Source organism: Podarcis bocagei (genome assembly GCF_964188305.1).
Source record: "Podarcis bocagei genome assembly, chromosome: 7".
Classification (NCBI taxonomy): Eukaryota; Metazoa; Chordata; class Lepidosauria; order Squamata; family Lacertidae; genus Podarcis; species Podarcis bocagei.
The window spans coordinates 23,486,328-23,510,314 of record NC_138132.1 but is presented as its reverse complement, the minus strand read 5'-3'; the positions used below and the strand labels follow the sequence as shown (position 1 = coordinate 23,510,314).

Here is a 23,987-nt window from a genome sequence, read left to right as displayed (position 1 = left end):
GAGGCATTCGTCTTGCGGGGTACCACTGTAGCTTGAGACGTGCTCATCTCAACATGGTATTTGGCTCATAATATTATAATTTTTATTTATGTACAGGTGTCCTTCCCCCTTACGCGGGTGTTACATCCCATGCCCCTGAGTGAATAAGTGAAAATCGCTTAAGTGGGGAGCACCTTATAAAAGGCCTCTAGACATCCATTTCCCCCTGCTCACCAGCCCTCTCTCCTGCTCTCTCCAGTCCAGACCAAATATGTAGAGTTTAAGCTTTGAGGCGAGAAGGAGGCTAAAGGACATGCAGGTAAGTGACAGCGGCTGTTGCGCTACCACGCAGGTCAGCTATTAAGCGGGGAGGTTGAGTAGCCTAAACAAAGGCCTGCTGTGCCTAAGGTCTCTTTGGGACTTTCTCTGCCCTCACATACCCTCCAACCATCCCTAATTTCCTAGGACATTCACGGAATTACAGAAGCCATCCAGGTTTCTGATTTGATCCCAGAACGTCCCAGTGATGGCATTCTCTTGCATGAGTCAGCGGCATCAAAAGACATGCATCCTGATTTCCAACAGGGGAATGTTGGAGGGTATGGCATTGTAGCTCCCAAGCATCCTTCTCCACTTCTTTGATCCTGCTGTTTCTCTTGGTCTAGTTTACAGAGTCCATTTTTGTATGCTAAACACAATTACGTGCTACACACACAAGCATTTCCCCCTAATATAATGCCTTTTTGTATGTTATTTTCACTAATGTGTGCCTTCATGCCTGTATTTCTCCTATTTATATAAACTCATCGTATGGCTGGAGACCTGCATCACAAAATTCAGAGAAGTGTGGATTTCAAAGGCTGTTTCTCTTTCCATATAGTTTCTGGAATTTTAAATTGCAGAGATTCATCTTCAAACTGTTTTTAATGTTGCATTTTACATTGTTGTGACCCATCTTGTTGCCTCATGGTGCAGGGTGGGTAATGATCCTCTTCATCATCAAATTTCTAACCCATCTTTAAAATAGCCTCAAGCAAATCAACAAAACTCAGCTTAAATATTTAACTGAACTTTAATTATTTTACCTACTCACAAAAACAACTTTTACAATGACATTTCTGAGTACTCATGTTATTCTGAAAAGCCTTTTACATACTCTCAAGTATAAATATTCTGATACAAACCCCTACAAAATTAACCAAAGCCCAGCCCCTTGCGCTCACATTCGGAGGGGTGCAGTGGTGATGCTTGTGTGTTTTACAAAGCATGCCTTGGCATTGCTAGTTACATCTAGGTCAATGGAGTCAAATGACTTTTACCGGGAGCAACAGAAACCCAGGAGTGGGGTCATATTGGCCTTTGGTTTTGTATCACCATCAGAGGCAGCACTCATAGCAAGCTGCCTTATACTGAGTCAGAACATTGAACCGTCTTGCTCAGCATTATCTACACTGATTGGCAGCAGCTCTCCAAGGATTCAGACAGGGAACATTCCTAGCCCTACCTGAAGATGCTGGGGACTGAATCTGGGACCTTCTACACATGAATTAGATGTTCTGCCATGTTGCCACAGCCCTATGCCATAAAGGAAAGCTGATTGGTTAACCTATGATGAAAATTTCATGGCCAGGGTTTCCTCCAGTTGCAGTGTCCTGCACTGTTTGCTTATAATGATTATGAAGCTACTGGTTTCTTGAGATGTGGCCACCAATAATATTAGAGAGGGTTGTGTAGGCAAGGAGTTGGCAAGCTGCAATATCCCATTGTGCTAGCTAAGCTGTCCTGTGCAACTGTGAACAAGTCCATGGATTTAGTCCTTCATACCAAATCAGACTTGACTTTGAAAAACCTTGTGATTCCTGTATTGTAGGGGATTGGACTAGAGGACCTCCCTTCCAGCTCTATAATTTTGTGATTCTCTGAAGCTAGGGAGAGACTATTGTTGGTGAGCAGAAACGTTGGCCATAGTTTTCCAGGCGATCCAACCAAGCTTGCTTTTTCTTCTCATTCCAGGAGTAGGAGTTTGCAGCAGGAGCATCTTACCTTGCATGCTGTGCTTAATATTCTTTAATTGTTTCATCTACTTCTAGATATATGTTTTATGCATAAATTATACATTTGCCATAAAAAAAAACATTCAGAGTCACATGAGTCAAATTCAGTTCTTAAAGAAAATGAGAGCAAACACAGCAATCAAAACAGAACCCACCAAGCATCCACAGAACTCATAGAAAAGAACATATTAAAACAATATAGAAGTATATATTAAGCTTTTGATTAAAACAAATTATCCGGGTATTTGATATATGCATATTCTATGGTGTGAGGAAAGTTTAATGGTGTTTGGTAACACATGGACCTCTAGTGCATTACCGTGACCTGTATACCATCACAATTTTTCCTCCTTCTCAAAAAGAAGTATAGTCAGCACTGGAGAAGACCTGCCCATCCACATCTGTCAGAGTCTTCTGGTGTGTTTATTTTGAGTTGGGAAGGAGATGAAATGATTCCGCTTTTAAACAGTGATCCTGTTTTCTAGGGCAGCAAGCTTCTTCGACACAGCTTCCAGTGAGCAAGAATTAAGGAACAGTCCTGGGTTATTTCAGAGAAGTGTGGAGACGGAAAGCCTCTGAAAGGGTTAGGCTGATTTAGATCAGTTGGATTTTTAAAAAAAAATCCCCGCAAATAGTGCTGGCTCAGACTAGTTGGACACAATGCAAGAAGCTGCATAGACCCTGTCCATCTAACACAGTACTCCTGAGCTCAGTACTGCTGAGTACTGCTGCATGTTCTGGTTCTTATGGGAAATGAGGATTTTAGCAAGAGCCACTTGTTATGCAGAATTGAGAAAGTTGGAAATGCTCAACTTGCCTCTTCTGCATCAGTACTGAAGATAGGAAAGCCCATCCTCCTTTGCAACTAGGGATGTAAGAAGACATAGTTTCCCATTCTACCCTGTCTTCAATGCATGCAGCAATGTTTCCTTTCCACTGCAGTTCATCTTCCACCAAAAGCTATGTTATTGGCAAATTTACATCTATACCGCTGTCATTAGGATATTCCACCCCATTAATTTCAGTGCAAAGGAAACAAAATGGAAATGGAGAATGCTAATATTATCTGTTATGTATCACTCGTGGGTGAAATAAACAACAGCAAATACTGGCCATATTCACTGGGTTGATTTCTGTTCTGTAACAAGTAAACGAATATCAGCATTTTCTGTTTGTTTCTCTTTTTGTAGGAATTCTCCACCATCCCTATCAACTGATGAACCTACCTGGAAAAACAAGTGTTACCATCTGGCCACCTAGTTGATTTCCCAGAGAGGTGGCTCACCCTGTAACCTAAAGTTTATTCCTTCCATAAACAACTCAGCACACACCCAAAATATACTCTTTTCCAAATAACTCTCAAAGGATATGTTTCCGTGTCAGTGCCTTTATGAGGTTGTCTACCTTTGTCTGGAACTTCACAATGGCTTCACATTCACATGGATCTTCTTCTGAGGAAGAGAAAACAAAGCCATTCAATGAATCATACACTGGATAGATTCTCCTGGCTGGACATCAGTGGAAGCACTTAGAATCATAGAATTGGAAGGGAACCCAATGCAGGAATCTCAACTAAAGCATCCAAGACAGATGGCCATCTAACCTGTACTGAAAAACCTCCAAGGAAGAAGAGTCCACCACCTTCTGAGGGAGTCCGTTCCACTATCAAACAGCTCTTATCAGCAGAAAGCTCACAGAGGTTTTGGGATAATAGTTAAAGACACATGTACTGCCCTGAATTTCTTGCCAGTAAAGCAGTATATATCCAAGGTGTGTGTGTGTGTGTGTGTGTGTGTGTGTGTGTGTGTGTGTGTGTTTTGATTCTGTTCCTCCATCATTATTATTTTTTTGGACAAAGGGGTTGTGTTAGATCAGTCTTCTCCAACCTGCTGCTGCCCTCCAGATGGTTTTGACTACAACTCCCATCACCCTCAGCCAACGTGAGCAATGCTCAGGATTATAGGAGTTGTAGTCCAAAGCATTTGGAGGGCTGCATAGAGGGGAAGGCTGAGTCAGAGGAACCTCGCTTGCGGCTCATACTGCCCCCTGCCAATGGACTGTATGGGTTTGTGGTGTCGCTAGGCTGTACTGCCATAGTAGTTATTGTGCCTCGTGTTGCACATTTATTTGCCAGGGTAGCCAGGGTTAAAGGATTGTGCTGTAAACATACCAGGCATGACCTTCCTTACCAACACAGATTTTACTTTGTAGTTTCTTTCCAATTTGGTTGATGGTTCTGAAATCGGCAGTGTAAAAGTAATGCTCTCCCACCGGATCTGAGGCAATTTCTTTAAGTTCGTCTTCAACAGCATTGCCTACTCCAACAGCGAACATCTTGTAACCTGAAACAAGCAATAATTGCTAATCTGCCAATCTACTTTGTGAAAGAACAACCAATCCTTTTATTCCAGGCTGAGGAACACGACAGTAAACCATGGTTTAGTGCTATGTGAATGAACAAACATGAGCTGTGGACTGACATGCTGTGCTCTCCTCCTCTGACACAAAGAAGGGATCAGAAGTATCTATGTTCTGGTTTAAACTAAGCAGAGTTTCTAGTTATTTGTGAACTAGAGACGGGTTTTTATCCTGCCTTGTTAACAAACCACAGCTTGAACTAACCAGTTTCCCCAGTTCAAATCTAACCCAAAAAACCTTCCTGGATACTTTAAGCCAGGACACACACACACGTCTATTCTCCTCAAAGCAAAGTGGGGAGAGGAGGTCAGAATGTATGACCCTGACTCTTAATTTGTTTCCTTCATGCAGCCTTAAACTATGGTTTAGCATTCAGTCTTTAATGCTCCACACTGTGGTTTAATCTTTGTTTATAAACCAGGAAAGCAGAGTATAACCCTGGTTGCATATCCTAGTTTGGAAACTACAGTTTTCTAGTTTGGATACAGTGGGAAACTTTGGTTTAATAAACCTTGAAAGTCTTGCAAACTGGTGCATAAGTGATAGAAGGAGGGAAGGGGGAAAGTGAGCACACATGTATAACACTCATTCTTGGTCTAAGAAACCATGGTTTATGAGACTGAGATCATTGGGTTGTATCCAACATTAGACATATTCAGAGAAGACTCATTGAAATGAATGGACCTAGGTTACTCATGTCCTTTCATTTCAGTGTGTCTGCTCCAAGTATGACTAATGTTGGATACAGGCCATTATATCTTAATCAGGCCATCGCAAAACAGTGGTACTAAATTATGAAAACCTACCTAGTTCTTTGGCTTTCTTGGCAGCATCATTGATGTAATCTTGTGACCGGCCATCAGTGAAGACAATTGCTACCTTGGGGACTCCAGGCCTTGCACCACTGGAGATGGCAAAGGAACTGTCCACTAGGAATTTCAAAGCTTGGCCAGTCATGGTGCCTTTCTCCATGTAAGACATCCTTCTCACTGCTGCTTTGATGTCCTTCTTGTTCTTGTATTGCCCCAGTGGAAATTCCTGCCTTACTGAACTAGAATACTGGACCAGGCCCACATGTGCATTCCTGTCCGACACATCTAGGGAATCCACTATCTGGTTGATGAACCTCTTCACCAGTTCAAAGTTCTCTGGCCTCACACTCTTTGACCCATCAATCAGGAAGACAAGGTCCGTGGCGCCCCCTCCACTGCAGGCTGGAGAGAAGAGAAGGGGGAAGGGACCCAGAAAGCTGGAGCTAGTCATCTTTTTCATTTAAAGAAACACAATTTTTAAAATGGGGGAGGGGGCTTTTCAATCATGAAGGCCACATTCCTTTCTTGCTCTGGGTTCATTCCAGCTGAACCTCAGAACAACTCTGATTGGCCCAAATCAGTTCAGGATCCAAGATTCAGCTAGACCAGTTTCACAGCCTTAGTTTCTACAGGAGCTCACACAGCCATCTGTATCCTCCATCCATGTAAGCAAGAAGCGTTCCCAGAGTTCAGGAATGCATTCACAACCAGGCAAGAACACTCAAGGCAGTTGCATGGTGGGGTTGGTGAGGGACAGTGTCTCTGAAGGGTTTGTGGCCTGGGGAGAGCCTCAAGGGCCAGATACAGAGGGGGCTTGAATATAACCCTGAGGCCTGATGTTCCCCATCCCTGTTTTAAAGGCTGAATTTAGCCAACATATATGGCTGATTAAGTCAACATTCTTCATTCCAGATATAAGGAAACAGTTGTCCTCCAGATGTTACATGGTCAGAGATGATGGGATCTGGAATTCAGCAACATCTGAAGGGCCACAGGTTCCCAGTCCCATTTAGTTCCATCAAACTCAGTGGGTTAAGTTCCTACCCTTCAACATTTCTCCGATGAGAGTAGGGAATTCTTATTCTCTCCATTCCAACATTTCTCCAAAAAAAATAGGGATGTCCTAAGGAAAAGTGGGACATTCTAGGATCAAATCAGAAACTGGGACAGCTTCTGTTAATCTGGGACTGTCCCTGGAAAACAGAGGCATTTGGAGAGTCTGTAACTTAGGCCAGTGTGATCGATTTCCGTGGTAAATAGCAGGCAAGCAGGTCCTAATCCATACGGGTTGCAGTGAGGCTTTAACTCTTTGCCCTCTGTTGCAATCCCAATCTAGATGGGGGGGGGCTTGTTTGTACTAAACCAAAAGCTTCCATTGGGGCAAATGGGAGCTTACATTCTAATGCAAACAGCAGGCACAGAGATAAAGTGTGATTCAGACAGGACCTTGGGCCAGGTGCAATGTTAAAGCCATCCATATAATACAACATTATGTCAGAGCTCTAATCTGGATCAGGGAGAAGCTGCATCCATAATTTATGTCTCACCTTGTTTGACCCTCTCCGGTCTCTTGAAAATGAGATACAAAGCACAAGAGAGACTCAAAGGCTATGTAAGCATCAGCTCTTGAAAGTACTCATTCTCAGAAAGGAAATGAGGGAAAGTCATTTCGACTGGCATGCGTTCGAGATGTTAGATACTGATCCAGTCTACTTCCCTCTCTTTTGTGTTATGGAACCTTCCCAAGTCCCAGCTTCCCAAAACTGAGTTGGTTGTGTTTCAGCTATTGGATACTATTCCTAGTTCAGCCACTGGCTAGGTTTTTCTAAAGTTTACTCAAGGAGGTTATACATTTCAGTGGTCACCTTGTTCTGCCAGGGGAAGTTGGTGCAAAGTTTTAAACTGGGCGATCTATACTCCTTGTTGCTTTTACAGCTCTTTGGAGGCCATTGGAGAAGGTTACTTAAGAAGAAGAAGAAGAAGAAGAAGAAGAAGAAGAAGAAGAAGAAGAAGAAGAAGAGGAGTTTGGATTTGATATCCCGCCTTTCACTCCCCTTCAGGAGTCTCAAAGCGGCTAACATTCTCCTTTCCCTTCCTCCCCCACAACAAACACTCTGTGAGGTGAGTGGGGCTGAGAGACTTCACAGAAGTGTGACTGGCCCAAGGTCACCCAGCAGCTGCATGTGGAGGAGTGGAGACACGAACCCGGTTTCCCAGATTACGTGACTACCGCTCTTAACCACTACACCACACTGGCTCTCTCTTAAGGATTCCAGAAGTGACGCAAGCAATGTAGTTATGCTTGTGGAGGGGGAAAGGAGGTGTTGCAGGGAGTGCCCTGGACAAAGCATTCATGCAGCAGCAGGCCCATGGCCCTGTGAGAATGAGCTGCTTGTATCACCTCATTGTAAATATGGCCCCTAATCCACCCTACCTATGACTCTCCTGGCACATGGAAGTCCAAGGGATTGATGGTTTAAGAGACACAGAAACAATGTAAGTGGTCTTAACTAGAAGGGAAAGGACCTGCTTCTTGGACAAGTGTCTCAATGTGCTCATGGAGGGAGAATATTGCAAGAATATGCAGCTCATGAGTCTTTAGTGCAGAGGCAGCACATGTAGTACTTATCAGACTCTCTGAGACTACGACTCCCATCATGTCTAATCTTGGCCATGCAGGCTGGGACTGATAGGAGTTGGAGTCCAAAATATCTGGACTACCTCTAAGGTTCACTAAGGGCATCTTTTCCCCCCTGCAAGATTGTGTTCCCAGCACTTTTCCCTGATACAATGCACTTTTTATACTTTGGTGAATTGCAGTGCAACTTTTGCATAAGTGTAAATTTAATTAATTAGTGAGTTAATTAGTTTCTCACAAAAATGCAAACAAAATTTAATTTCTCCCCCGTTTTTAACTTAAGCCAATTAGATCTAGTTGTTCCCTGGTGGTCTGAAGAGAGCAAATCTTTTCCTTCTTCTATGCGAAATCTCTTTAGGTATTAGAAGAGTACTATCAGGTTCCCCTGTGGCCTTCTCTTCTTCAGCTTAAAACTACCCAGTTCTTTCAACCTTTCCTCATATGACTTGTTTTCCATATTCCTGACCATCTTCATTGCCCTCCTCTGAACTCGTTCCCATTTGTCCTCAGTAAAGATGGAGCATTTGTGGCTCTTCAGATTTTGTTAGACTACAACTCCCATCATTCCTAGAGTGTGGCCATGCTTGTTTGGGAAGATGGGAGTTGGGAGTCCAACAACATCTGGAGAACCACAGGTACCCCATCCCTGGTCTGCAACACCCTTCTTAAAGCACATCATGTACAACCACTGGTGACCAAAACCACGGTTCTAGATGAACCCCTCAAGCAGTGGCAAGGACAGATATGAAGAGCAATTAAACAGCCTGCATATTTTGTGTCACGTGTATGCTTGCAAACTTGAGATTAAGATCAGGAAGATGGCATGCTTCCTGAACGTTGAAATTTGCATGCATTCAAAACATTGGCCCACTCTACCAAGTTGTGAACAACATTATTTACCACTGCAGGTTTTTCCATCAGTGTTAAGCGTGAACCCCTCTTTACATGCACAGGTATAAGAAGCCCCTGCACTGACACAGATCTGCTGGCAATCGTGGTCTCCAGTGGCACACAGGTCTGACACAGCTGCAAAATAATAACATGCAAAGTTAAAACATATATTTATACTGGCAGAAAGTACCCGACGTTGCTCAGGAATTCTAAGAAACCAAAGGCGTTGGAACACTTCCATCCACTATTTTGTGGACTGGTGACTGTGAGGGTACAGTTGTGGTGATGGGGCTGGCAGCAGCATGGGTGTGAGAAAGGGGTCAGAGAGGGGGTGGAAGAATCTGGATCTGCAGTGGGATAGCATCATTGTTGGGCATTTTGCCTACAATGGGAAAATGACTTGTGCTGGCCCTGCTGGCACCCTCCAGATGTTTTAGACTACAACTCCCATCACCCCTGACTATTGGCCATGCTGGTGAAGACTGATGGGAGTTGTGGTCCAAAATACATGCTTTGTGAAGCCTTGTACCAAAAGTGGATTACATGAATTTATTTTGCTTGGTAATTTCCAATGTACAACTTTGCTTCTTGCGCTGAGGGTAAGAACAGTCTGTGGCCCTTGGGTTGTATCCAACCAAGTTCTACTTAGAGTAGACCCATGGAAATTAATTTCCTTAAGTTAGTTGTGCCCTTTCATTTTATATATATATATATATATATATATATATATATATATATATATATATATATATATATTTTCTGTTTTACAATTTAAAAATATTCACTTAAACAACCTTGAAATATCAATGACTTCCCTTCTTCTCTTTCCATGGTTTATTTTGTATAACATAAATCCCCGCATATTTTACAAAAACTAAAGCATTCAATATTCCATTACTGCATCCATCAAAACTTATTTACACTGTTGAATTTATCTTAATGCTGCCTAAGTTTTCAAGTGTACACAACTCCCCCCAAATATATTCAATAAACATTTTCCAATCTTCTTTAAACATATGTTCTTCTTGTTCTCATATTCTATATGTTAGGTCCGCAAGTTGCACATATTCCATCAGTTTAAGTTGCCATTCTTCTTTAGTTGGGATCTCGCTCATTTTCCATTTTGGGGCTAACAAAACATGGGCCGCAGTAGTGGCATACATAAAAAACCTTTTTTGACACCTGGAAATTTCCATCTGAGTTATCCCCAACAAAAACAACTCTGTTTTTTTGGTGTGTTTTTTTAAAACATTTTTTTAATTCATTATGAATTATTTCCCAATACTCTTTTACCCTTTTACAGGTCCACCACATATAAGTTCCATATGTTGTGCCCTTTAATTTCAGTGGGTCTGTTCTGACTAATGTTGGATGCAACCTCTTATTTCGCAGCACAAGACTTCCTTAACAACTTACCGCAGAATGCCTCCTGAAACTTCTTGGTCAGCTTCTCAATGACACTGTAGCTCTCCACATAATCCACATGCTCATCCAGAGGTGGGCTGGCCATCTGTCGCAAAGTGTGCATGTCCACACGGCCCACGCCAATGGCAAAAATTTCAATCCCAAGTGCTCGGGCCCTCGCTGACACATCCTTCACCCCATCCTGGGGGCGTCCATCTGTCACTACAATGGCTACCTGTGGGTAAGAGAGTGGCAAAGGACTCTCCAGCTGCACACAGTACTGCTTATTCATTCATGTATTTTATTTAATTACTATATTTATATCCTGGGGTTCAGGGTTGCTTGCAACAGTTCAAAATATCACTTACAAAATTCAGAATAATAAAGCGAACTACTGAAAATAATAATCAAAATGCATCACCACACATTTTAAATCAGCAGTTAAAGTGCAATTTGCCCTGACAGCAGCCCAGTGATCAGTATTGTTTGCTCCTTAGTTTCTAAAGGCCTGTCTAAAATAGGAAGGTCTGAGCCTTTTGGTGGAAAAAGAGCAAGGAGGGAGACAATCTCACCTCCCTTGGGAGGGAATTTCAGCGTATGGGAGCAGCTACAAAAAAGGCTCTATCTCCTGTCACCACCAACCAGGCTTCTGATGATGATGGGACCAAGAAATAGTGCTCACTTGAGCATCTTAGCACCTAGGCAGGTTCCTATAGGGAGATATATTTCAGGCAGCCAGGTCACAACCTTCCCAATTCTGCCTTCACTTGGATGGCATCTATCCTGAAGCACATGGGTCGGCAAACTAAGGCCCATGGGCCGGATCAGGCCCAATTGCCTTCTGGATCCAGCCCGCGGATGATCCAGGAATCGCCACATGGATCGCCAGCACGTGTGTTCTTTCCCTCTCCCTCCCTCTGCCTCACACGGCAGCAGTGGTGCCTCCTTCCTCCCTCCTGCTGGCTTCTCCTTGCCCTGCCTAGAGGAGGAAGGGGGCTGGGCTTTGTTGGCACCAGCAGCAGCAGCGCTTGAGCAGCCACCATTTTAAGCAGCCCCTCTCTGGAGCCCTTTTGCGCACCACTCATCGTCCTGCTGCCCCCACCGCCAATCCCTGCCACTCGCAAGACACAGGTAAGTAGTCACCAGGGCTCTTGGTACTCTTGCAGCATTATTATTTTTTTCAAAATATAGCCCGGCCCCCCACAAGGTCTGAGGGACAGTGGACTGCCCCCCTGCTGAAAAAGTTTGCTGACCCCTGCTGAAGCACATCACGCTATCAGAGTCAGTTCTTCTACTCAGCTTGCTCAACCTTTAATTGGAACCAATAATAATCCCATTTTCCTATAAACAATCAATCACAGAAGTTATTGAGTCTACACCACCAGGAACACGCACCATTGCATATATTATGAAAGAGCTATATTTAGTTTTTACAGCAGAATATTTTACAAATCCAACTGGATTTGTAAGGGAGTACAAGATTCAGCCTTAGTAACCTTTGGAGACAAGAGAAATAGTGGGTGGTAGTCATATGTTGGAATTGTATGTTATAAGAATTAGAATTGAGAGCAGCCACATGCCTTAAGGATGCCAATGGTTCACCAGATAGAAATGCAAACACGAGTTAAACCTGCTTAAACCAAAGACCCTACGTTGCTCAGTCACTTTGCTTGTTTAGTCTTCGGTCACGTGGTTTTTGGTTTCTTGGAAAGCGTGTTTATAAGCCTTCTAAGTCCTCCAGACAATATTTACTTTGCATATATATATATATATATATATATATATATATATATATATATATGCACTCAGACCCACAGCTTTAAAGTATGGACCTGTGCCTAGACAGCATAGGGCAAAAGCTAAGTGTGAATCAGTTGTGTGCAGTCAGTGGACTAGGGGTCTAGGCTAGTCCCCTAAAGTATTAAAGCCTAGCACCTTCTTCCCAAAGCCCCAGGAAGCTTCTGCCCAGCTTAGGGAGGGAGGTGCATTTCTCATGTGTGTGATGTCGGGACACCACACGCATGATGTCAGGAACCCCCAATCATCCTCACAAGCTGGAGCCTCTAACTGTTCCCCTCTAACTGTTCCCCTCTGAAAAATTTCACTGCATGCCACTATTGTAGACGAACCCTTAGTTTCAAGTTGAAAGCAACTGGCAGGGGAAGGGTTATGCACTCTTTCCTGTCCTGTCCCTTCTTACATGCAAACCACACTTCCCAAAGGCATTTCCCATTGTATTCAGGGCTTCATCGCATATGGCTACAATGTACCCTGTATTTTGCTTCTTAAAACTGAACAAGGATCATAGCACTCAGTGCAATGCCCCTTGTTTGCCAGAAGAGAGAGCCATTTATTTAACAAATTGGGTGGGGGAGACACGGAGTAGAGGGGCTTCCCTTGCACACAGAATGTGTGTGAGAGAGAGGTGGGGGTGGTTTTCAACTTGTCGATTAAAACAAATCAAAATCAGCCTTCCACAATATGAAAGAGACTTTTCCACAGCAATTTCAACCCAACCTCCAAAAATATTGCAATTTATTTACTATTTATTTAGAGCATGTGCCATTAAGCTTTCCAGAGTGGCTTACAGAGTTAAAATGAGACTGCCCCCTGCTTGCTGGCTTACGTGATTAAAAAAAAACACAACACGTAAAGGAAAAGGGGGGTGGAGGGAAGGGAATCAAACTCTTGGCAGGTCAGGTAAATCTGGGTCTTGTCACTTTTTCCAGTTCATTTTGGCACAGGTCTGAAAACAGACCAATTTTTTAAAGAAAGATTTCTTCTGGGTGTTGAAATCTCATGCAGCTAAGGAAAAAGCCAACTTCCTTCACATCCTACAACACAGGAAAAAGCAGTTTACTAATAGTATATCCACATTCATCATAAGGACTGTAGCCTTCTAAGGAGCTGCCTTCCCCCTGGATCTTTCCAGGATATTCCTTCCGTAAATTTCCATCTATCTCTTTATAGCCTTTAGGTAAAGGAGCCACAAAGTTCAAAGAGCCTGTTCAATTTCTTATGTAAGCCTATGTTTGCTATGGGCGTAGGTCACATCCATGCCATACTTTTAAAGCCCTCTTATACCACTGTAAGAGACGCAGGTAGCACTGTGGGTTAAACCACAGAGCCTAGGACTTGCCAATCAGAAGGTCAGCAGTTTGAATCCCGGTGAGGGGGTGAGCTCCCGTTGCTCGGTCCCTGCTCCTGCCAACCTAGCAGTTTGAAAGCACGTCAAAGTGCAAGTAGATAAATAGGAACCGCTCTGGCAGGAAGGTAAACGGCGTTTCCGTGCACTGCCCTGGTTCACCAGAAGCGCCTTAGTCATGCTGGCCACATGACCCAGAAGCTGTATGCCGGCTCCCTCGGCCAATAAAGTGAGATAAGCACCGCAACCCCAGAGTCGGTCACAACTGGACCTAATGATCAGGGGTCCCTTTACCTTTTATACCACTGCAACAATCATGGATTCCCCCAAAGAAACCTGAGAGCTATAGTTTCTTAAGGGTACTGACTTTACAGACCTACAATTCCCAGAAAGCCCAGCAACCTACAGTTCCCAGTATTCTCTATTACTGTTAAAGTGGTATAAGTGTATTTTAAATGTATGGTGCAGCTGTGAGCATAGAAACCACACCAGAAAATGGGGCCAGGGGAGAGACAGAGAGAGAATTGGCAACAGCAGCTTGCCACAGTGGCTTTGTTCTACTTCCACTGTTGGAGGAAAACAGCAAAGTCAAATGCAATACTCTCTGAGCTAGCCAGAATTCCACAGTCCCATTTGCCCTCACTGCTGCATGACTCTGCAAAGCCCCCCAAATTGATTTGGGGCCCGGATCTGTATTGGTTCATCCCTGGATTGTCCCAGGTCATATTGGGGCTACTGCAAAACAGTAGATTGAACCCTGAACCAGATTGCGGGGGTGGAGGGGAGAGCTGTGCATAATCCTGCTCTTTAAGTTTAAGGTGGACTTGAAATGAGCAGCCTTTCAAATAGAGGATGCCTCTGAACAGAGGGCTGTCCTCTCTAAAGTAGAACTCATGGCCAACCTGGCAGACACAATTCTATATATTGTCTTTTCATAAAACGATATTATGCTAAACCTAATGGCTTGGAATATACTTAATCCATATCAGCGTGAAATTTAAACTCGAGGGGTTTAAAGGCAAGGGGTTGTCAGCCGAGATGGGGCTCTTTTGCTTTCCTAAAGGACAAAGACCTCCACAGTCCACAGAGTTCCTTTCAGCAAGCTAAAAGGCCCCTTCAACTGTATGTAACAATATCTTTATTTCGGCACCTTTTCTATCCCTGTAAAAAGGGAAAATAATACAGTCTGGGAATGTTTCGCCCTGCAGGTTATGAAAACCTGAAAACAGAGACTGGAAGCTGCTTTCCACGTTTCAAAAATAATCCACCTAAGAATCTGCTCTTGGGTTTCACCAAAATGCAGACAACACATCACTCTTGTTTAGGTTCAAGTATTAAGGTTTTATGGAGCAGGGATGGCACAGGAAGAATCTGGCATCACCAAAATGGATATAGAAGGCAATGAGCTGGATGCAGATTGAGCTGAACTTTGTTCTTATTAAAATCAACATGACTGAAGTTTAACTCAGCTAACTTGGAGCTGCGTCTAATGTTAGCCATATGCTCAGAGTGAGCTCACTGAAATTAATGGATGTGGAAAACTTAGGTCCATTAATTTCAGCAGGTCTACTCCATGCAAAGCTTAGTCTCATAGAGAATCACAGAATCATAAAACTGCAGAGTTGGAAAGGACTCCAACGGTACTTAGTCCAACACCCTGAAATGCAGGAACTACAGCTAAGGAATCTGTAACAGGTGGTCTTCCAACCTCTTCTTTAAAAAACCCAGCGAAGGAGAATCACCACTTCTGCTTCACTGAAGGTTGAATGGCCATCCAGAGAAGGGCTTTGCATGCCAAATGTCCCAGGTTCAATACGCCGCATCTCCAAGGCAGTACTTCCAAGAGATACTCCTCTTTTAAATCCTGGAGAGCCACGGCCAGGAAGTACAGACAACATTAGCCTAGATCAGGTGTCAGGGAACTGACATCAGAGCTAGAGGCGGAGGGAAGGCTCTCAAATGATGCTGGAGAAGGGCCCAGCAGGGAGAGAGGCAGCTCAACAGATGGGGAAGCAAATCAGTGCAACACCAGGGATAAAGGGGGGCAGATGGGGGAATCGGCGAGAGGGCTCCCGGACTCTTCACCGGACACCAGCGGGGAGAGCACGGGTCCTCTGCTACCCACACCCTCCCTGCGCAGAAGACTTCCGCGCAGGGAGAGTAGGAGGAGACTTGGCGTCAAACAACTTTTATGTTGGAAAAGGTTTAAGAAACGCCCACTGACGGATTCTGCTAGCGACTGAGGCAGCCACGAAGTGAAGGGCTGTCCAGACAGAAAGGTTTAACCAGGCAACATAGCCAGGAGAGGCGGCAACTTATGCACGAGCAACCCATACTCATTACATCAGGGATCAGCAGACTTTTTCAGCAGGGGGCCTGTCCACTGTCCCTCAGACCTTGAGGGGGGCTGGACTATATTTTGGGGAAAGAAAAGAAAAAAGAACGAATTCCTATGCCCCACAAATAATCCAGAGATGCATTTTAAATAAAAGGACACATTCTATTCATGTAAAAACACGCTGATTCCCAGACCATCCGCGGGCCGGATTTAGAAGGAGATTGGGCCGGATCTGGCCCCTGGGCTTTAGTTTGCCTACCCATGGCCTAGATGGATTGATAGTCTGATTCAGTCTAAGTCAGCCTCCTGTGAGACATTATTGAAGAGTTATATCCCGTCTCTTTTCTTCCAGAATAAAATGTGTCAATACTCACCATGAAGTTGTTAGAGTAACTGCCACACTTTTAACCAGTGCTTTTCTTCGGGGGGGGAGATGCTGGTACTGTGTACCCTTGAGTACCCCCAGAAGGAAAGAAAAAGGACTGGTTGTATCTATAACACAGCTATAAAAAAAAGCCACTTATACTACATTAACTTCGCAATGCAAGACCCTTGCTACATTAAATGAAAAGCGAGCCAGGAGCGAAGGCATTGTGGCAGCAGCATTACTCCTGACATGACAGTTTTGCTTAAGAAGTGACTTGAGTTTGTACTGAGTGGAAGTAAAAATAAATAAATAAAAGCGTTTCTGGGCAACCACACGTTATTCCTTCTATCAAGTTCCCTTTCCTCTCATAACCAAAGCTCACTCTTCTCCAGCCAATCAAGCACAGAGGCAGCTGCAAAGTTATTCTCCTACTCCCCAAGTGAATTAAAGAAGGCAATTAAAGAAGGCAAAAGGGTTCAATACTTGGTGTCCCCAGCTAGGGTTGGGAATGTCCTCTGCCTTAAACCCTGGAAAGCTGCTACCAGTCAGTGTAGGCAATGCTGAGTTAAAGTAGCTTATATAAAGTAGCTTCCTGTGCTCTTGTTTTTGGTAGCTCACCCTCACAGCACCAAAATAGCCTGACTTAGCCCTGTGTAAACAGCTACTGTTTCATCTTATCTCATTTCCTAGCTTATCACTTCCCCATTTTTTCCTCACCTCCCTGTACTCGTATTAGGTTTTTCCATGATAACTTGTACAGAACTACTTTTTAAAAAGAAGTCCAAATGCTGATTGGAAGACTGGACTTAAAAACAACCATTGTGCCCTGAAAATCATCTCTTTGAACTCCTCAGATGAGCTCATCAGGGGGGGTCTTTTTTGGACAGATTCTGTGGATATCTGAATTTAATGACATTCCAGAGCTCCACTCAAATGTCTTTCCAGCTTTTTCAGAAAGCGAAACATGAAGCTGCCCCATGCCGAGTTGAGCTGCTAGTCTACTCCAGTGATTGGGATAGGCTCTCAGATATTTTTGGACTCCAGTTCCCATCAGCCCCTGCCAACATGGCCAATGGTCAAGGATGATGGGAGTTGGAGTTCAGTGACTCCACACCCCTAATTTGCTCCACTGGCACAGAGATGAGGTGAAACGCTTGCCCAGCACCTGCTACCTGTGTTTGAATGTGAGGCCTTCCTTCTGCACACAAAGCACATGTTCTACTGCTGAACTGTGACCCACCCCTAACAAAACTGGTATTCCATAGAAGGGTCAAGTTAAAAACCCAAGCAGAGTTGTGGCCTGACTTAGGCATAATTTTTACCTTGTTCTACATAAGGGCCATTCTGAGAAGGAAAACCCAGGTTGCTTTTGGCAAGGGGAGTCTGCCTGGAGCTGAAATTAGGAAATAATTGGATAAGCAGAAAACAGAAGTGGTGTAACAGGGACCGTTGTGGGAACAAAAGTGTAAATTAAAATGACTGCAAACAGTCATTCAAGCATGAAATTATACCCCTCTCCCAGGAATTCCTGCTACAAAGAACGGGCAAACTGAAGTAAGCAGACACTAGGGGACAGGACGGGACAAAGGATTTCCCCTAATAGATTCTTTGTCCCCTGCTTTCCATAGAGGTGTTGGCCAAAATTTCTGCATATTTTGTTTTATTTTGTCAGCTGTCTCTCCAAGCTTATATTTCTGAAAAATGTACAGAAAGCAAAGTTCATCCTAGAAGTTGCTTGCTGTTTTCTTTCTTTTTTCTTTTGCTATTTACGACTTCATTTTTAAAATTTATATACCCCTTAAACCCACAATTTCAAAGCAGTGTAGGGTAGGGATACAGCCAGGAATAGGCAAATTTCAGTTCCAGTTTTTCCTTTTTCCATTCTTAAGCTGCATTCTCCACATTGCCACACCAGTATGAGGATTTTAGTGCTAATTCCTCCTCGTATACAGGTTTTTGCAAAGCAGTTTCCCCTAAAATAATGCATTTCTATGCACATTTATCATAGTGCAGGAATTATTGTACACATTGCTTAGATGGAGAACTTGATTGCAAAATTCAGAGAAGTCCAAACGTTGACATATGGCTGTGTTTTGGTTCCCATATTGTTTCAGGAACTGTGAATTAGCTAGGTTCACTTTTAAATCCAAACTGAATCAAATCCCCCCCCCCAGCTCCAGATACAGCATAAAATCAGCCCACTTATATCTGCCTAGATAGCCTGCTTATTCCATTTGGCAGGAACTATTTATCCAATCTTATATTTTTGCAAGAAAGGTTAGAAAGCAAACAGGAGGCACAAAGGTTCTTGCAAGTCCACACAGTTTCCGTACCTTGTTAATCTCTGGAGATCTCACTCGGGCGCCTTCGACCTCACTGAATGCTCTGTTGATTGCAAACTGGATAGCCAGGCCTGTCATGGTCCCAGTGGAGAGTGGTTCGATCTTGCGAACAGCTTGCAGCAGGCTGGCCTTGGTACGGTGAGTCTTGAGGGACAATTCATTCTTGACTGCACTGGCGTAGTTGATGACGCCAACCCGTGTAGCATTTGGTCCCACATCAAGTGACTCAATGACCTTGGACAAGAAGACCTTGACTTGCTCAAATTCATTGGGGCGCACACTTCGGGAACTGTCAACGATGAAGAGCAGGTCTGTAGGTCTTGTCCTACATTGGACACCTGCATGAGGAAAATGAAGAGCCCTTTTCAGCCTTGAGAAAACTCAATTTGGAAGTAAGCTCCACTGAGCTCTGTAAGGCTGAGTCTCAGGTATATAGATAGCACAGGATTGCAACCTTAGCATCCTCCTTATATTAAAACCGTATTTTATTTTGCTACTGTTCAATCCACTAAGTAAGTGAAATCAAGAGAACTGGGATAAATCTTTGCAATCTTTCAGACCATCATCTGAAAGGTGTACTAAAAGCAAACACTTGGACATGCTTTGGGGGAATTTCTAGGGTTGTCTTTCTTGGTTGTAAGCATTGCCTGTGTTCAGATGGCATCATATGGTATCATTATGAAGGAGTGAGGAAGTACCCCTCCTCCAAAAATACCTGGAAGTGACCACCATACTTCACCATCCCTGTAACTAAGTTAGCTATGTCTGTCACCCATGACCACTACAGGTATCCATGTTCAGAGGAAGTATTCTTCATAGTAACCTGTGTTCTGGGGACAGGAGATTGCTATCAACTTAGTGCACTTCTGAGAAGCCAGAGACATCTGTCTGGCCCCTTCTGAAAGCAAAACTCCCTTACCTGATGCATGCAGATGATTTCCTACATTGGAAATGTTCTTATTGCTTTTTGCTCACGAGACTAGTCCCCCAGAAAAGCTAAAATGTGATTAGAGAATGCTTTGTGCTGATCATAGAGCAGAAGGTATTGGGAATTGGTGGTCTTCCAGATGCTGTTTGATTCCAACTCCCATCAGCCCTACCCATAGGCACCAACTCCTAGGCATTGAAGCACTTTGGGCTCCCCAGTATTTATTTATTTATTGAGGGGATTGGGCTGGCCATTGTTCAGAGGGCAGAGGAGGGTGAGCACAGAGCTGGGCGTGGCGCAGCTTCGGTGACTTGTGGCTCCTCCTGCTGCCCTTGTGTGGCAGGGGAAGGGGGGATGGGAGCTGCTGGCTGCTGGGACTGTGTTGCTGCTGCATTTGGCTCCACCCCCTGAGTCCTTGCAACGTTGCATGCATGACTAATGTCGGGCCCCCACAATCGTATTTAAAAGTTGGCGCCTCTGGCCCTGCCCAATATGGCCAATAGGGATGATGATATACCTATCATCATAGTTCATATAGTTCAGCACTATCTGGAGAGCCAAAAATTCCACACTGGAAGCTGCTTTATACTGAGTCAGACCATTGACCAATCTAGCTAAATATTGCCAGCACCAACTGGCAGCAGCTCTCCAGGATTTCAGACCAGAGTGTATCTTCATCCTACCTGGAAATGTTGGAGATCAAATTTAGGAACTTCTGCATGCAGATATTGGCATTTCCCTAGTAACAATATGCTAAGCACTGTGGAATGTCTCTGGAGAGTCCAAGAAACAGCAGGACAGGAAGGCAATGGAATCACTGATATTCAATGCAAGATTGACTCTGAGATAGGAATTCCCTTTAAGTGTCTCGCCTGGTAGCCACTTATGGACATAGCCTACACATGTCTATCTGCTGCATCCATGGTTTTCTGGATGAGACAATTAGCTGTAACAACTGAATCAGTGTGAACGGAAATTCTTTTTCAAGGATGGTCGTGCTCAAACTACTCACATGCCTTGCTTGAACTGCTACTGTCATTCAAAGAATAGCCATAGGAAGATGCCTTATACTGAGCCCGTCCATCTAGCACAGTTATTGTCTACACTGACTGGCAGTGGCTCTGCAGGGTTTGTCTCCCAGCCCTACCTGGAGATGCTGGGGATTGGATGTAGGACTGTCTGCATGTTCTGCCACTGAGCAAAGCTATTTCTTTTGCCCTCTTACTGAGCTAAGGGGGGGGGGGGTGGCCAGGTGATTTGTTACTATGCATCCTACCATGGAGAAGATGGAGAAGATGGAGAAGATGTACTTGCTAGTAAGCCAGGTGTCCCCCATCTTTTATTTGTGCATCTGGTTCTTTCTGCCTAAGCGCAGAACCATACTCAGACGTCTTACTGAATCCAAAAAAAGGCTTACTTCCAGGGAATGGGGGTTAGGACTGCAACCTTAGCTGAGTGACTCGTTTCTCAAAAGATGTTCTTCCCCACAGAAGCACCTGACTCACTCCAAACAAGAATGAAATCTCTTGTACTGGTATCTGAAACAGGCAAAGTCTGAGAACAAGACAGATGCTTGTGTGTACCAGGAAAATGAATACTGCTGCTCTGTTAGATCTAGGTGTGTGTGCCTTCATCTCAGCTGCTAATTCCAAAATAAAGAAGCAAGCAGTAACAGAGAAGAGAGCCTTGCAAGTGTCCTTGCCCTAGGAGAATATCCACACTCTCAGCCAACCGACATGCATGCATTTTCTCACAATTCGCAAATCTTGCTATGCTTTAATTCCCTTCTCTGTTGCCCTAGCCTGCTGGCCCAGGTGGAATGGAAAGGACTGACAAATTCATTTGCATCACTTACCTCTCAGCTGAGGAGGGACCCCATTAACTCCCTGCTCCTGAAAAAGCAGCAGCACAGAGATCAGGAAGCCAGGGAAAAATGCTGTCATGATGGCTGGACTGAAGGCAGAGAGTAGAGTGGCAGGCACCGGCTTTGGCCCTGAGGTATTAATGGGCCACTCCTCAGAAAGGCAGCAAGCCAACCTATAGCATGTGTGAATGATGGGGTGGAGGTGGGAGGGAGGAGATTGAATGGAAGTGTGGAAGGACAGGTATTGACAAGGAAAAGTCCCTTGGCCCTTCCCATTGCCTGGACTTGCGACAACAGCCTCATTGCTTGACTAGGAAGTGGGAAGTAGTAAAAGCGACCAGAAAGGGACCTGGAATGCAGGGAATTTGAGACCTGAACAGTGAAGCCAGTCACATCCATCTGAAGGGAAAGGGCTTTAATCTGCCAATCACCAGCTTCAATCTAGCCTGGGGTCTGCCACAGTAAGTAAACTGTCTCCAGCGAGTTGGGCCAAAGACTTTTCCGCGTTGGAGACCACTAGGGACAGGGACAGGATGGAGTTGGGTGGGTTGCATAAAAATAGCTGCACGGGCACACAGAATGTTAGGGGAGGGAAATGCAGGCATGAAGAAACAGCAGTTTTCTTATTAATTCTGACTAGGAGGTCTCAAAAGGAGAGCACGTGGAGTTTTTCACAATGGGGAGGTTGGGGGCGTAAGACGATACAGGAATTAGCAAAGGAATCAATTTGCATGACACTTTCCTACGTTAAAGACATCATTTCAATGTATTGTGAAGCGAGGGAAGAGAGAGGGAGGAGGAAGAGACAAGACAGAGAGATGCCTAGAAATATGCCTCTTTCATACAACAAAAGGAAGCGAGTATATATGAACCCCTGAAGCAAAGCGAACAACCTCTGGTCTATTCTATAATCCATTTCCCATTTAGAATCCATTTCATGGAAAAAGCATGTAGTCTGTTTCACTAGAAACCACCGGCAATGTTTCAATTATGGTGACCCATACTTGAGTCATATTGTGCTCTGTCATGTGCTCTACATGGGGCTGCCTTTGAAAATGACATGAAAAACCTCCCGAATGATGCAGCCAAGCTGGATATCAGAAGCATGTTAATACATTATAAAAGGGATTGGGGACGTCTGAGGGCCACATTCCCTTCCGGGTGACCTGCCAAGGGCCACATGCCAGTAGTGGGTGTGGCCAGAGGCAAAAGTGGGTGTAGAAACGACTTAAATTTTCCATTTATGCACAAGGATGTTATCTGTATGGACTCAAACACCTCTCCCCATCCCCCATCCAGGCAATGAAGAAGCATTATCGGAGTTCAAGGACACCTTCCAGCCAGGTAAGGAGGGTGCAAAGTAGTCATGGCTTCTCTCAAAGAATCCTGGAATGTTGTGTTGTGAGAGTCATGAGGAAACCCCTGTTCTTCTCCCAGAACTGCCTCACCATCTGTTGGCTAGCCCTGGTTCCAGAGTCTAGAACAGGGTTTCTCAAAACTTGGGTCTCCAGCTGTTTTTGGACTACAATTCCACCATCCCTAGGTAGCAGGACCAGTGGTCAGGGATGATGGGAGTTGTAGTCCAAAAAGCAGCTGGAGATCCAAGTTTGGGAAACCCTGGACTAGAACATACAGACCTTCTGGGTATACAGTGGTACCCCGCAAGACTAATGCCTCGCTAAACGAAAAACCCGCAAGACGAAAGGGTTTTCCGATTTTTAGAGGCTTCGCAAGACGAATTTCCCTATGGGCTTGCTTCGCAAGATGAAAGCCCATAGGGAAATCTCCCAGACCTGTCCTGAAGGCTTGTGGTGGGAGGTCCGGGAACAGAGGAGAAGGCGCGCAGCGCTTCTCCTCTGTTCCCGGGGCTTGCGGTGGGAGGAGGGTTTTTCCTCCCCACCGCCAACATTCAGAACAGCATTCTGAATGTTGGCGGTGGGGAGGAAAGCCCTCCTCCCACCGCAAGCCTTCAGGACAGGTCCGGGAACAGAGGGGAAGGCGCGCAGCGCTTCTCCTCTGTTCCCGGACCTGTTTTGAAGATTTGCGGTGGGAGGAAGGTTTTCCTCCCCACCGCCAACATTCAGAAGGCTGTTCTGAAGGCTGGCGGTGGGAAGAAAAGCCCTTCTCCCCCGCCAGCCTTCAGAAGAGTTCCCGGAGGGCTGCCTAGGCTGCGGATAGCAGCATGCTGCCCCGCGCAAGGGGCGCTCTTAAGCAGAGCGCCCCTCGCACGGGGCAGACATTCGCAGCTTGGGGAGCCCTGCAGGACTTCCCCGCAGGGCTCTCCAAGCTGCGGATAGCAGCCTGCTGCCCCGCACGAGGGGCGCTCTTTAGCAGAGCGCCCTTCGCGCGGGGCAGACACCTGCAGCTTGGGGAGCCCTGCAGGACTTCCCCGCAGGGCTCTCCAAGCTGCGGATAGCAGCCTGCTGCCCCGCACGAGGGGCGCTCTTTAGCAGAGCGCCCTTCGCGCGGGGCAGACACCTGCAGCTTGGGGAGCCCTGCAGGACTTCCCCGCAGGGCTCTCCAAGCTGCGGATAGCAGCCTGCTGCCCCGCACGAGGGGCGCTCTTTAGCAGAGCGCCCCTCACGCGGGGCAGACATTCACAGCTTGGGGAGCCCTGCAGGACTTCCCCGCAGGGCTCTCCAAGCTGCGGATAGCAGCCTGCTGCCCCGCACGAGGGGCGCTCTTTAGCAGAGCGCCCCTCGCGCGGGGCAGACATTCACAGCTTGGGGAGCCCTGCAGGACTTCCCCGCAGGGCTCTCCAAGCTGCGGATAGCAGCCTGCTGCCCCGCACGAGGGGCGCTGTTTAG

General features: G+C 45.2%; 1 protein-coding gene across 1 annotated transcript; it reads right to left on the bottom strand.

The window, feature by feature from the left end:
* Nucleotides 1-3,392: 3,392 nt before the first annotated feature.
* Nucleotides 3,393-21,404, bottom strand: MATN1 (matrilin 1; the record flags this gene model as incomplete). Its single annotated transcript, XM_081201986.1, has 7 exons — nucleotides 21,172-21,404; nucleotides 18,380-18,726; nucleotides 10,209-10,431; nucleotides 8,802-8,927; nucleotides 5,258-5,665; nucleotides 4,223-4,375; nucleotides 3,393-3,484 (listed from the first exon to the last, which is right to left on the bottom strand). Exons 1-7 carry the CDS (start codon nucleotides 21,257-21,259, stop codon nucleotides 3,393-3,395), a joined length of 1,437 nt encoding a protein of 478 aa, XP_081058112.1. The 5' UTR covers nucleotides 21,260-21,404.
* Nucleotides 21,405-23,987: the final 2,583 nt, after the last annotated feature.